The sequence below is a fragment of the Bufo gargarizans genome, chromosome 1 (genome assembly GCF_014858855.1).
Source record: "Bufo gargarizans isolate SCDJY-AF-19 chromosome 1, ASM1485885v1, whole genome shotgun sequence".
In the NCBI taxonomy this organism is placed as follows: domain Eukaryota; kingdom Metazoa; phylum Chordata; class Amphibia; order Anura; family Bufonidae; genus Bufo; species Bufo gargarizans.
This window is the reverse complement of record NC_058080.1, coordinates 335,935,381-335,949,830: the sequence shown is the minus strand read 5'-3', so window position 1 is coordinate 335,949,830 and position 14,450 is coordinate 335,935,381. Positions and strand designations below refer to the sequence as shown.

The window sequence follows — 14,450 nt, the reverse complement described above, 5'->3', positions numbered from 1 at the left end:
AGGTTGCGCAGGATCCGCTTCAAGGGCAGCAGAGTGGGGCTGGCGCTGTCGGATTACGTGGTGAGGCATACACCAGCAGCGCAGCCCATCCTGGACCTAGTACCAGCACTGCCGTACAACATGAGGAAGTGGCGAGCACCAGAAGGGCAGTTGAAGCTGGTACGGTGGCAGTAGTTACCCCGTCGCAGCCACCGCACAGACAGGCCTGTAGAGCCCCTAGAATCCCTGAGGTGCTGGCAAACCCTGATTGGCAGTCCCCAACTTCAGCCACACCTGTAGTTCCCCCTTTCACCGCCCAGTCTGGAGTTCAGGTTGACACAGCTCAGATCAGTTCGGCCCTGGGATTTTTTTAGCTGTTCTTGACTGCGGAGCTCTTGGACTTAGTTGTGGCAGAAACAAATCGGTATGCCACTCAATTTATATCCGCCAACCCGGGAAGCTTTTATGCCCACCCTTTCCGGTGGAAACCAGTCCAAGTTTCCGAAATAAAAAAATTTCTGGGCCTTCTCCTCAACATGGGTCTAACCAAAAAGCATGAATTGCGGTCATATTGGTTCACGAACCCAGTTCATCACATGCCCATGTTCTCTGCTGCTATGTCCAGGACACGTTTTGAGACCATCCTGCGTTTCCTGCACTTTAGCGACAACACCACACCCCATCCCAGAGGCCACCCAGCTTTTGATCGGCTCCACAGAATTCGGCCCCTCATAGACCACTTCAACCAGAAATTTGCAGATTTGTATACCCCTGAGCAAAACATCTGCGTAGACGAGTCCCTAATACATTTTACCGGGCGCCTTGACTTCAAACAATACATCCCAAGCAAGCGCGCCCGGTATGGGGCCAAATTGTATAAGCTCTGTGAAAGGGCCACAGGCTATACCCACAAATTTCGGATCTATGAGGGAAAAGATCAGACCCTGGAGCCGGTCGGTTGCCCTGACTACCTGGGGAGCAAAGGGAAGACAGTCTGGGACTTGGTGTCACCCTTATTTGGCAAGGGGTACCATCTTTATGTGGACAATTTCTACACAAGGGTGGCCCTCTTTAGGCATTTGTTTCTAGAACTGATTGGCGCCTGTGGCACCGCTCCGAACTAGTCGCGCGGGCTTCCCCCATTGGCTCGTTACCACCCGTCTTGCAAGGGGGGAGCCTTGTGTAACCAAGAACTGCTCGCGGTGAAATGGAGAGACAAGCGTGACGTTTGCATGCTCTCCTCCATTCACGCAGACACGACAATCCAAATTGAGCGAGCCACCAGTGTCATTGAAAAGCCCCTCTCAGTCCATGACTATAACCTTCACATGGGAGGGGTGGACTTCAATAACCAGATTTTGGCTCTGTATTTAGTTTCCCGACGCACCAGACGCTGGTATAAGAAGGTGTCTGTATATTTAATTCAATTGGCTCTCTATAATAGTTTTGTTCTCTACAGTAAAGCTGGGAGAACAGGATCCTTCCTCAAATTTCAGGAAGAGATCATCGAGAACTTCCTGTATCCAGGAGGTTCCGTGGCCCCATCCACCAGTGTAGTTAGCCGTCTACACGAGCGAAATTTCCCCAATGTCGTTGCTGGTACCTCAACCCAACCGTCACCCCGAAAAAGATGTGTCTGTAGTAGGAGTGGAATAAGGCGTGACACCCGCTATTTCTTTCCTGAATGCCCTGACCACCCTGTCCTATGCTTAGGGGAGTGTTTCCGGAAGTACCACACACAGGTACACTTAGCATAGGGATCACATCTCACAGGACAGACACACAGGGCTATTAGGGCCCATTCACACACAGCTGCTGCAAACCTCTCCTTTCACCTGGGACAAAGTGCATAATGCACTTCGCCACATATTTGGGCGCTTTGCGCTTTGCACATTGTCCCATGGGGAAGGAGAGGTTTGTCCTATAAAGGTAAAAAAACAAAACAAAAAAAAAACGCCAGTAAGCCAAAAAGTTAACGTTCAGTTCCAAAAGTTAAATAAAGTTTATATGTTCTGTTCCAAACTTCTTCTAAAGTTAATAAAATTATTGTGTTGCGGCCTGGTTTTTTCCTTTTTACCTTCCAGGTGGACCAACCGACTAGCTGCAGCACTGATGTGCATTCTGACAGAAGCATTGCGCTGCTGTCAGATTACACAAAAGTCGGTGTATGCGGCGCTGCAAGACGAGATTTCTCCTCTGCAGTAAAAGATACGTTTGCCGAGGCATATGAGCTGAGGAGGCGGCGGTGTTCATATGCTTTGGCAAACACTTTGTATATAAAAAAATAAATAAAAATCCCGGCAATGATTTATTCATCCACGTCAATTGATGTGAATGGAGAAATCTGGTTTGCCAGGGCATACGAGCTAAGTGGGTATGGATGTTGGGCGGAGCTCCTATGTCCTGGCGGACGCCTTTCCCCTCCTTCTTTTTTTTGGGCAGAAATTTTTTCATCCTCATTGATCGATGTGAATGAAGAAATCTGTGCCGTTCATTTTTTTCTTTCAGCCCAGAGGCTGAACGGAAAAAAATAATTTCATTACCTGTATGCTCAATATAAGGAGAATAGCAGAAACTCCTAATGCTGGCCATACATGTAATGATTGCGGAGACCCTCAAATGCCAGGGCAGTGCAAACACCCCACAAATGACCCCATTTTGGAAAGAAGACCCCACCAAGGTATTCGCTGAGGGGCATATTGAGTCCATGAAAGATTTAATATTTTTGTTCCAAGTTAGCGGAAAGTGAGACTTTGTGAGAAAAAACTAAAAAAAAATCAATTTCTGCTAACTTATGCCCAAAAAAAAAAAAAATTCTATGAACTCGCCAGGCCCCTCATTGAATACCTTGGGGTGTCTTCTTTCCAAAATGGGGTCACATGTGGGGTATTTATACTGCCCTGGCTTTTTAGGGGCCCTAAAGCGTGAGAAGAAGTCTGGGATCCAAATGTCTAAAAATGCCCTCCTAAAAGGAATTTGGGCACCTTTGCCCACCTAGGCTGCAAAAAAGTGTCACACATGTGGTATCGCCGTACTCAGGAGAAGTTGGGGAATGTGTTTTGGGGTGTCATTTTACATATACCCATGCTGGGTGAGAGAAATATCTTGGTCAAATGCCACCTTTGTATAAAAAAAATGGGAAAAGTTGTCTTTTGCTGAGATATTTCGCTCACCCAGCATGGGTATATGTAAAATGACACCTCAAAACACATTCCCCAATTTCTCCTGAGTATGGCGATACCACATGTGTGACACTTTTTTGCAGCCTAGGTGGGCAAATAGGCCCACATTCCAAAGAGCACCTTTAGGATTTTACAGGGCATTTTTTACAGATTTTGATTTCAAACTACTTCTCACGCATATGGGCCCCTAAAATGCCAGGGCAGTATAACTACCCCACAAGTGACCCCATTTTGGAAAGACACCCCAAGGTATTCCGTGAGGGGCATGGCAAGTACCAAGAATTTTTTATTTTTTGTCACAAGTTAGCGGAAAATGATGATTTTTGTATTTATTTAAATTTTTTATTACAAAGTCTCATATTCTACTAACTTGTGACAAAAAATAAAAAATTCTAGGAACTCGCCATGCCCCTCACGGAATACCTTGGGGTGTCTTCTTTCCAAAATGGGGTGACTTGCTCAAATGGTGCCAGAACAGCCATTTTTTGTTACCATATCTCACAAAAAGCGTAATATAGAGCAATCAAAAATCATGTACCCCAAAATAGTACCAACAAAACTGCCACCTTATCCTATCGTTTCCAAAATGGGGTAACTTTTTGGGAGTTTCTACTAGGGGTGCATCTAAGAGTCTTCAAATGTGACATGACCTATGATTTGAATTATCCCAGTGAAATCTGCCCTCTAAAAACCATTATATTACTCCTTCTCTTCTGCGGCCTGCCGTGTGACATCAGTTTACAATCACATATGGGGTGTTTCTGTAAACTACAGAATCAGGGTAATAAATATTGAGTTTTGTTTGGCTGTTAACCCTTGCTTTGTTACAGGAAAAAAAGTATTAAAATCGAAAATCTGCCAATAAAGTGAAATTCTTAAATTCAATCTAAATTTTCCTTTAATTCTTGTGGAACACCTAAAGAGTTAACAGCGTTTCTAAAATCAGTTTTGAATACCTTGAGGGGTGTAATTTCTAACATGGGGCCATTCATGGGTGGTTTCTATCATGTAAGCCTCACAAAGTGACTTCATAACTGAACTGGTCCTTTTAAAAAGTGTGTTTTGTAAATTCCCTTAAAAATTTAAAGAATTGCTTCTAAAATTCTAAGCCTTCTAACATCCCCAAAAAATAAAATGAGTAGACATATGGGAAATGTAAAGTAATAACTATTTTATGAGTTATCAGTATCTGTTTTAAAAGCAGAGAAATTCAAATTTGCTAATTTTTCCAATTTCTTGGTAAATTAGCAATTTTAGTATTTTTTATTTTTTAATAAATAAAAATGAAATATATTGACTCAAATTTACCACTATCATAGAGTACAAAGTGTCACGAGAAATCTATCTCAGAATGGCTTATATAAATAGAAGCGTTCCAAACATATTACTACATAAAGTGACACAGGTCCTGGTCCTTAAGTTGAAATATGGCAGGGTTCTGAAAGGGTTAAACATTGCCAAACAGTGAACAGTACTCATTGTTTTTTTAAATATTCTCTTGGTGGTATCTGCGGGTTAAACACCTTCTCTGCTCCTAGTCCTGGATGCGTAGGCACTCGACCGCGTACATTGGGGATATTTACAGGTGGAATCGGTATATTATTGTTAAGTATATCTGTAAAGAATAAATCAAGGCAACTGGACGTACTGTAGATTTCTTGAAAATGTCCAGTTGCCTTGATTTATTCTTTACAGATATACCATGACCTGGATAAATGAGAACCTTCACAGACAGATTGTTGTTAAGGACAAATTCTATGTATTTAGCATGATAAGTATATCTCATACACTGAGTATCTATAAAACATAGGATCTGGGAAGGCCTATAGAAGTGCAACATACTGCATGGTACGATGGAGGGCATGATTACTGGTAGTATCGGGCTGACCAAAGTAGGTGGGAGTGTCCGTTTATGAAGTAGGGCTATAGTGGGTGTATATCTCAAAAGAGTTCCTAGTAGCCATAGTAACTATATGTATGAGAAGCGGAATCAGTAGATGATAATATGCAATAAGCTTACTAAGTGCCTCTGTAAGGAAAAAAGCCAATGGATGCTGCGCTGTAAAGTCGTAGTGTGTTTCCACACGCTGGATGGAGAAGCGCATCCATGTGTGGAAATGGCGCCCTTAAATAGGGTGGGGGGTGGGTCAGAAGGGCAGATATAGCTCACGGTGATATGATTGGAGAGCGCTGAGGCTCTCTTCCGGTCCGGAAGTGGTGCGTTCCACCACTTGCGTGTCAGACCTCTCCTGGGTTGGTGTGGGGCGGATGTGACGTACAGTGCGCATGTCAGGAAATCATTTGGTCTTTATTCTGATCAGGAAGTGGTGCGTTCCACCACTTGCGTGTCAAAGGCCTCTCCTGGGCTGCTGGTGCGGAGACTCAGTGTGTTAGAATAAGTCTAGGTAGCGCAGACGTAGTCCGAGCATTAGAGCTAGTGGTGGTACTGAGGTATTGTTTAGGAAAACAGAGGAAGGAAATAGTTGGTCGTGTATCTAGTGGAAGACAAAACATGCAATGCGACAACTTACTGCAATATAGAGTACCAAATTGCATAATAATTACAAGTGCTACACTATAAGTGAGAGATACTTGGCAAATTGTTTTGTACAAAATAATTTTAGCCCGTCTGCCTCACGTCAAGGCGATCTCTGTTAGATGGGTTCCTAACACTAAATTCTACCTGTTAAGTGCCATGACGGCTACCATACACTTCAGGGAGTGTAAGTTCCACATGCATGCTGGGTCTGCTTTAATAACTGTCATTTTGGGTGCCAAAATGGCCTCCACTGTATCCAATGAGTGCAGGTACCAACATGCATGCCGGCCCACTCTACAACACTCCCGGCGCCAAATGGCCACCAAAGACTGCAGTTAGAGTCCACAAACAATCTCACTCCTGGTGCCAAATGGCTTCAGTGAGTGAGGGGGAGCAGGCCAGACTATATACTCACACTAATTAAAATCAGCCTATAGGGCAGACAAGTGGTCAGGAGTGCATGACTGAGGAGGTAGCCACACCTCCAGTACATGACGGTTATTAAAGCAGACCCAGCATGCATGTGGAACCTACACTCCCTGAAGTGTTTGGTAGCCGTCATGACACTTAACAGGTAGAATTTAGTGTTAGGAACCCGTCTAACAGAGATTGCCTTGACGTGAGGCAGACGGGCTCAAATTATTTTGTACAAAACGATTTGCCAAGTATCTCTCACTAATAGTGTAGCACTTGTAATTATTATGCAATTTGGTACTCTATATTGCAGTGAGTTGTCACATTGCATGTTTTGTCTTTTAGTGTTGTTCCCTGCCATAGCAATGTGCTCCTGCAGTTTGGGATGTGCTGACTGACCCCCACCCTTTTTTCTTTCCATGTATCTAGTGGGAAAACAATGTAGAAAGAGGGATATGTACTAAGGAGTAGGTATAGGGAAAAGCTATATAGTACCTAAGGGGCTGTATGTGTAGAGTCTATAACTATGATCAAAAGGATATCAAACCATGAAAAAAAGCCCAATATTCTTTATATAACCTGAGGAAAAAGTAGAGAGGTACGTTATTAAAAGGACAATGATATATACAAACATAAACAGAAAACATGATGTTATCCTTAGGAAAGAGTCAGTATTTGACATGATGATTACGTGAAGCTCTGTATTTAGTAGTCTCTATTGAGCCCCTTTGGTTCCAGACAGTCCAACTTGTGGATCCAGAAAGCTTCTCTCTTTTTTTAGTTGTATGACCCGGTCGTATCCTCTTCTGGGAGGTAAAAGTTGCTATATTACCTGGTATTTAAGTTGTGCTAAGTTATGACCCGCAGCCTCAAAGTGGGCCGGTACTGGGAGTAGGAGATTTTTACGTCGAACTGATGATTTGTGTTGACATATCCGGTCTTGGATCTTTTGTGTTGTTTCTCCCACGTAGATTTTACCGCATGGGCATTTCAGTAGGTATACCACGAACGATGATTCGCATGTAAAGAAGCCTTTTATGGGGAAACTTTTTCCTGACTGGGGGTGATGAAATTGGGAACCCTTAAGAACATTAGTGCATTGTAGGCAATGAATGCATGGAAAGGTTCCTGTTTTTTGTACTGTAAGAAATCTTTGTTTGGGAATAGTCTGTGTTGGGCCAATGTCGGCTTTAACTAGAAGGTCTCTCAAGTTCTTGGGTCGTCGGGTCCATGCTAGGATGGGATTTTTAAAAATTCTAATACCTTAGGAAAAGATTTCTGTAAAATGGACCAGTGATCTCTAATACTGTTAAGTATTTTTTTTAGTGGTGGTGTGGTAAGTATGGACGAACGGTATACGGTTTAGATCAGTTTTTTGTTTCCTTGATGTTGTGGTGATCCCCTCCCTGAGGAGGTGTTCTGGGTATCCTCTCTCCTTGAACCTATCTTTCATTTCAGTTAGACTGGTTTGTAATTGTTCACTGAATGTGACAATGCGTTTAATCCGCATTGAGAGATTTTTTGGTGTTTAGTGCATAGAAACTTGTGTAATGCAGCAGATTATTGCGATCAGTCGGTTTTCGATAAAGGTCTGTTGAAAGCGTACCAGATGGGGTTCTGGTAACTGTTGTGTCCAAGAAGCTGATGGAAGTAGGATCAAAGTGGATAGTGAATTGCAGTTCCTGGTATATACTGTTGAGATAGGTGTGGAAGTCAATCAGGGAATCCTTGTGGCCCCTCCATATGCAAAAGACATCATCAATATAACGTTTCCAAGTGAGGACATGTTTAGAAAAATGAGCATCTGGGTAAATGTAGGATTCCTCAAATTCGACCATGTAACAATTTGCATACGGAGGGGCCACATTAGACCCCATCGCGGTCCCCTGGCATTGTAAGTAGAAGGTGTCTTCAAAAAGAAAAGAGTTGTTAGTAAGAACAAGCTCTAGGATATCCATATAGAAGGATATGGTGTCTGGGTTGCTTAAATTGGCTATGAGACATTTGGAGACGGCCTGTAGTCCCTTATGGTGTTGAATCGATGTGTACAGACTAGAAACGTAACAAGTAACGTATCCGGGGGAAGTGGCGGGAGATTATGAATTATGTGTACAAAATCTGATGTGTCTAGCACAAATTTGGTTTGTTTAATCAAAGGAGTACGTGATTTTTCCAGAAGAATGGAGAGTGGTGATAATATGGAGTTGGTAGAAGGGGGGTTGTGTAGATCTTTATGGTTTTTTGGTAATGTGTATAGTACCGGAATCACTGGATTGTTGTTAGATAGAAATGTAGCAGTAGCATTGTCAATGACATTAAGCATATGGTATTGCTGTACAATCTTATGTATTTTGTCTCTGATCTGGGGTGTAGGGTCTGAGGTAAGTTTACGATTACACAAGTTTCCATGCACTAAATACCAAAGAATCTCTCCCAACCTTGCAATATATGCGGATTAAACGCATTGTCACATCCAGTGAACAATTACAAACTCGTCTAACCGAAATGAAAGATAGGTTCAAGGAGAGAGGATACCCAGAACACCTCCTCAGGGAGGGGATCACTACAACATCAAGGAAACCAAAAACTGATCTAAACCGTATACCGTTCGTCCAGACTTGCCACCCCATCACTAAAAAAAATACTTAACAGTATTAGAGATCACTGGTCCATTTTACAGAAATCTTTTCCTAAGGTATTTGAATTTTCTAAAATCCCATCCTAGCATGGACCCGACGACCCAAGAACTTGAGAGACCTTCTAGTTAAAGCCGACATTGGCCCAACACAGACTATTCCCAAACAAAGATTTCTTACAGTACAAAAAACAGGAACCTTTCCATGCATTCATTGCCTACAATGCACTAATGTTCTGAAGGGTTCCCATTTTCATCACCCCCAGTCAGGAAACAGTTTCCCCATAAAAGGCTTCTTTACGTGCGAATCATCGTTCATGGTATACCTTCTGAAATGCCCATGCGGTAAAATCTATGTGGGAGAAACAACACAAAAGATCCGAGACCGGATATGTCAACACAAATCATCCGTTCGACGCAAAAATCTCCTACTCCCAGTACCGGCCCACTTTGAGGCTGCGGGTCATAACTTGGCACAACTTAAATACCAGGTAATAAAGCAAATTTTACCTCACAGAAGGGGATACGACCTGGTCATACAACTAAAAAAGAGAGAAGCTTTCTGGATCCACAAGTTGGGACTGTCTGGAACCAAAGGGGCTCAATAGAGACTCCGAAACACAGATCTTCACGTAATCATCATGCCATATATATACTGACTCTTTCCTAAGGATAACATCATGTTTTCTCTTTATGTTTGTATATATCATTATGTCCTTTTAATAACGTACCTCTCTATTTTTTCCTCAGGTTATATAAAGAATATTGGGCTTTTTTTCATGGTTTGATATCCTTTTGATCATAGTTATAGACTCTACACATACAGGTAGATAGGTACTATATAGCTTTTCCCTATACCTACTCCTTAGTACATATCCCTCTTTCTACATTTTTTTCCCACTAGATACATGGCCAACTATTTCCTTCCTCCTTTTTTTCCTAAACAATACCTCAGTACCACCACTAGCTCTAATGCTCAGACTACGTCTGCGCTACCTAGACTTATTCTAACACACTGAGTCTCCGCCCCACACCAACCCAGGAGAGGTCTGACACGCAAGTGGTGGAACGCACCACTTCCGGACCGGAAGAGAGCCTCAGCGCTCTCCAATCATATCACCGTGAGCTATATCTGCCCTTCTGACCCACCCCCCACCCTATTTAAGGGCGCCATTTCCACACATGGATACGCTTCTCCATCCAGCGTGTGGATACACACTACGACTTTACAGCGCAGCATCCATTGGCGTTTTTCCTTACAGCGGCACTTAGTAAGCTTATTGCATATTATCATCTAGTGATTCCGCTTCTCATACATATAGTTACTATGGCTACTAGGAACTCTAGAGATATACACCAACTTTAGCCCTACTTCATAGACGGACACTCCCACTTACATTGGTCAGCCCGATACTAACAGTAATCGTTCCCTCCATAGTACCATGCAGTATGTTGCACTTCAATAGGCCTTCCCTGATACTATGTTTTATAGATACTCAGTGTATGAGATATACTTATCATGCTAAATACATAGAATTTGTCCTTAACAATATACCGATTCCACCCCCTCAGGCCTCTATTGACTCTGAGTATTATACTCACCCTGCTTGTTTTTTGTTTTTTCTTTGCCTTTTTTCTATTTGTTTTGCAGTTTTTCTTGTACACGACGCCTTCAAGGGTATTTGTGTTCTCTATCATCCAACACTACTATGATTTATAATTTTCACCATGTGTTGGATTTTATGCACTATTGTAATTATTGCTTCTTTGAATTTTTTGTCACATAGTTTGATAAAGGCCGTTCTGGCCGAAACGTTACGTTGTTACGACGCCGCATTTCCAAATAAACAAGCCTTGACGCACAGTGCTGGAGTATTCTCTTTATTACCCCATAGTTTTTAGTGGTGGTGTTTGTTGCAAAATCCCCAGCTCCAGGTGTTGGCCTCCCTTTGATTGGCTGTTAGCTACCCCCTGCGATGTATATCAGTCATCACAAAAGTGTAGATTTACATGGACAGTCTGCGCCTGCTTTGCACTATAAAACGCACTTTCAGCCCCATTGTTTAAGACAAAAAGTGTGTCTTTATAATCCGGAAAATACAGTATATTTTTTTTTTTTGCCCTCGCCCATGATAGCACCACAAGAGAGAGGATCCGCCCCCACAGACAGGAAACCTGCAGAATAAAAGGGCGGACACTCTCCTCCCAATTCAGTGGGGTCTCCTGTCTCTGGGGAAGCCTGCAGTCTTTCTTTCAGGTCCTTCCCTCTGGTGGTGCTTCTACGCTGACCCCTATAGTGTGCTTGATTTCACCCTCAACATACCTGCTATATTTGATATTTTGTGGTGTTTTGCTGAAAAATTGCCACATAGTTGGGATCACAGTATATTTTATGTTCCAGGCATCCTGTGGCCAAAACCCATAGTGGCAATTTTCTAGTAGCTGTCAAACAGGAAAAGGTTGATGCACCCAGACCAAGTGGAGAAAAGGACACAGTCACTGAAGAAGAGGTAACAAAAGAACCGTGATACATTGATAGGCTACTCTACGTTTATTTTTTTTATGTATTACTTTGAATGCAATGTTTGTCAATTGAATTGAGCTATTTATTTTCCATGGAGTTTAGATATTGAAAGTTTTCTGTTTCTTCATGTGAATTTAGCCAGTAAAGAAGAGAGGATGGCCCAAAGGGAAGAAACGCAAGAAAGTCTTGCCTAATGGACCAAAGGCCCCTGTTACTGGTTATGTGCGGTTTCTGAATGAGCGCAGAGAACAGATTCGGACACAACATCCTGACTTACCCTTCCCAGAGATAACAAAGATGCTAGGAGCAGAGTGGAGTACGCTGCCAACCCAGGAGAAACAGGTCTTTTAGAAGAGTCAGACCATTATGTATAATAATGTAAACTGCTTGAATAACAATGGCATTCAGTCGTGGCATACTTGCTGCCTGCTCTACGATTATTTTAAATTCCTACTTTTTCTGTATACACAGTCATACAAGCAAGGCTGTCAATCACTGGTAGGAGCTCCTCCTTGACTTCAAAGCCCAGAATCAGCAGTAATAAAATGTATAAATTACATATTTTAGTAAACCTTTTCCCATAAAACTATATATCAGTCTGCTCAGCTCCTAACATGCTGCCTGTAGCTATTTTTAAGTTTTCATAGTGACAGGTTTCCTTTAAGTCCGGAACTGGAGTATATAATGGTGCAAATTTATGCTTGTTCATAGCAGGCGTAAATGTACTTTTCTGGTACAGGGACACATTCACTTCTATTGGGCCCAGCGGGATCCCAAGCACAGCCGCTATACAATGTAGGGTGCTGTGCTTTGTACTCACGTAAGTGCTGGTGCCTTCTTAAACAGCTGGTCGGCAGGGTTCCGGACCACCAGTGATCAGATACTAGTGACCGAGCCTGAGGATAGGTCATCAGTAGTAAAATCCTGGAAAACCCTTTTAACATTTGAGTCAGAGTCTTCAAATATCCTGATTAGGTGCATGGCAGACTAGATGTGTAACTGCTCATCTTTTCCTTCTTTTAATGGAAAAATAAGAAAAAACCCTAAATGTGACAAGCAGGGGGAACATCTACTCTATCATTGATAAGAGGGGGTGATGACATGAAGATACATTCCGTTAACAGGCGTTTGATACAGATATTGCCCTCTGTGAACATTGCCTTCAGCAACCATTGTAACCAATTGGATGACCACAGATTTTAATTTATGTACATGCTCTGCTAGATGGAGACCACGTAGAAGGACACCTATTAAATCATTTCATGTTATTAGCATATGTATTGCCCAGAGTGAATATTCTAGGGGAATGGTAGTTTGACATCTGTATGGATTGTTATTTTGAAATTATTTACTGACTAGTGATGGAAATATATATTTTTTTAGAGGTATCTGGATGATGCAGAAAGGGAAAAACAACAGTACATTAAGGAACTTAGAGAGTATCAGCAGTCTGAAGCCTATAAAATGTGTGCAGAAAAGATTCAAGAGAAGATGAAAAATGGTGAGAAAACGTTCTATTTCATTCATATATTGTGCTTTTTTTCATACAAAATGTAGCTTTATTTCTCACACTGGCAACTGTTGGACCCTGCAAACACTGATGTAAAAGTTAACGAATACTTTTTGTAATAACTTTTATTAATTAATTTAGAATTTTAAATAGAGAGATCCTCCCCCAAAGTGCACCTTTCCCTGTGCACTTAAAATCCACTTTTCTGTACACCACTGACTTGTTAGCGGTATATGGAGTATGGGGTCTACAGTTTATGAATGCGACTACAGGCCGGAACGCACATTGCTGCTCCTAACTCTGTCTGCCTGAGGTTTACTAAATCCTGGCATAGCATATGGGTACCCTGTACCCATGTACTATGCCAGGATTAGCTGAGCTGAGCGGAGCAGGCTCCTGCTTCTGCGTGCTTCGCTAAGCTTAAAGCTGACACGCAGGACTCTTAACTTAGCAAAGGGGTCACAATCAGGAGAGTCTCCACTCGGCTAATCATGGCATGGTACAGGGTTTAGTAAAACATGGAGGGCACAGGCAGGAGCAGCAATGTGTGCTCCTTCCCGTACTCCCTGTGCTGCGGCCCCATTTAGAAACTGTAGAGCCCGTACTCTGTACACTGCTGAAAAATCAGCGGTGTGCAGAAAAGGGGATTTTAAGCGCACAGGGAAAGGTGTACTTTAGGGAGGGATATCTCTATTAAAAATTAATTAATCGAGTGTATTACAAAAGGTATTATTAGGGACATTTTACCAAAAATTCAATCAAAAGTTTAGTTATCCTTTAAGTCTGGAATAAGTATTCCAATTGATTTATTACATTGTATTATACGGGATTTAACAGGTATTAAGAAAAGTTTGTGTGATGGCATGTATAAAATACATTTTTGCTGTAAGAATAACCATAGTCAAACTGTAGTTTTCTAATAAAGTGCCAACCCTTTCTATGTGGCGGAATACTATATTACACTATATGGCAACTGAAGGTAGGTTGTATAAATTTGAAAGTGGACCTCCTGAATGATTAGCTATATGGTCACGGTGGATAAATTATTTTGTCTCAATGGAGAGTCAATTAATTTGTGATAGTTGAAGTGATGGGAAACTCCACTCCCTGTGGTATATTGTGCGATAGTTGGAGAGCGTTTATTTCTTAAAGGGTTATATCGCCATTTTCACCCAGACAGCCCCCCTGATTTCATGCTCTGATGCTCTCCTTTGCATCTCTCTGAATCATGCAGGGCAAAGGCTTTTTTCTCCGGCTCCTCCACAACGGCACTCCAGGAGGATAAAGTCTCCGCCTCCCAGGACAGAAAACAACGTAGAAGCACAAGTTTAAAAGGCCCCCTCCCCTTACCTGCTTCAGTTTTTTGTTGTTTCCTGTCCTCGGGATCGCATGGAAGCTGCTCCTGCCGTGCAGGGGTTAAGTGGATATTGCACGGCCTGTTACTACTGCCCGTTCCGGGAGGGCCGTGCAGAGGACGGGTGCAGTGAGGCGCTTCCTCTAGCCCGTACCTTGGCATAAGTCCTTCTATGAAGGCAGCCCCGGGTTTTCCGTTCCCCTGCTTCTGACATCGCGGGGAACGAGGGATCATGCTCCAGCGTGGAGCGCAAACAGGCCGGAAATCCTCTGCACGTTACTTCCGGCGCTTGGATAACTTCAGAGGACTGTCG

General features: G+C 42.6%; 1 protein-coding gene across 2 annotated transcripts in view; it reads left to right on the top strand.

The window, feature by feature from the left end:
• The window catches only part of HMG20B (high mobility group 20B), a 448,306-nt gene that overhangs the window by 68,254 nt on the left and 365,602 nt on the right, over nucleotides 1-14,450 (top strand). For both annotated transcript variants that reach the window (XM_044306263.1, XM_044306272.1), the window contains exons 3-5: nucleotides 11,151-11,259; nucleotides 11,412-11,615; nucleotides 12,657-12,774. In XM_044306263.1, coding sequence (XP_044162198.1) covers nucleotides 11,151-11,259; nucleotides 11,412-11,615; nucleotides 12,657-12,774 — 431 coding nt within the window. The remainder of the gene's footprint in view (nucleotides 1-11,150; nucleotides 11,260-11,411; nucleotides 11,616-12,656; nucleotides 12,775-14,450) is intronic.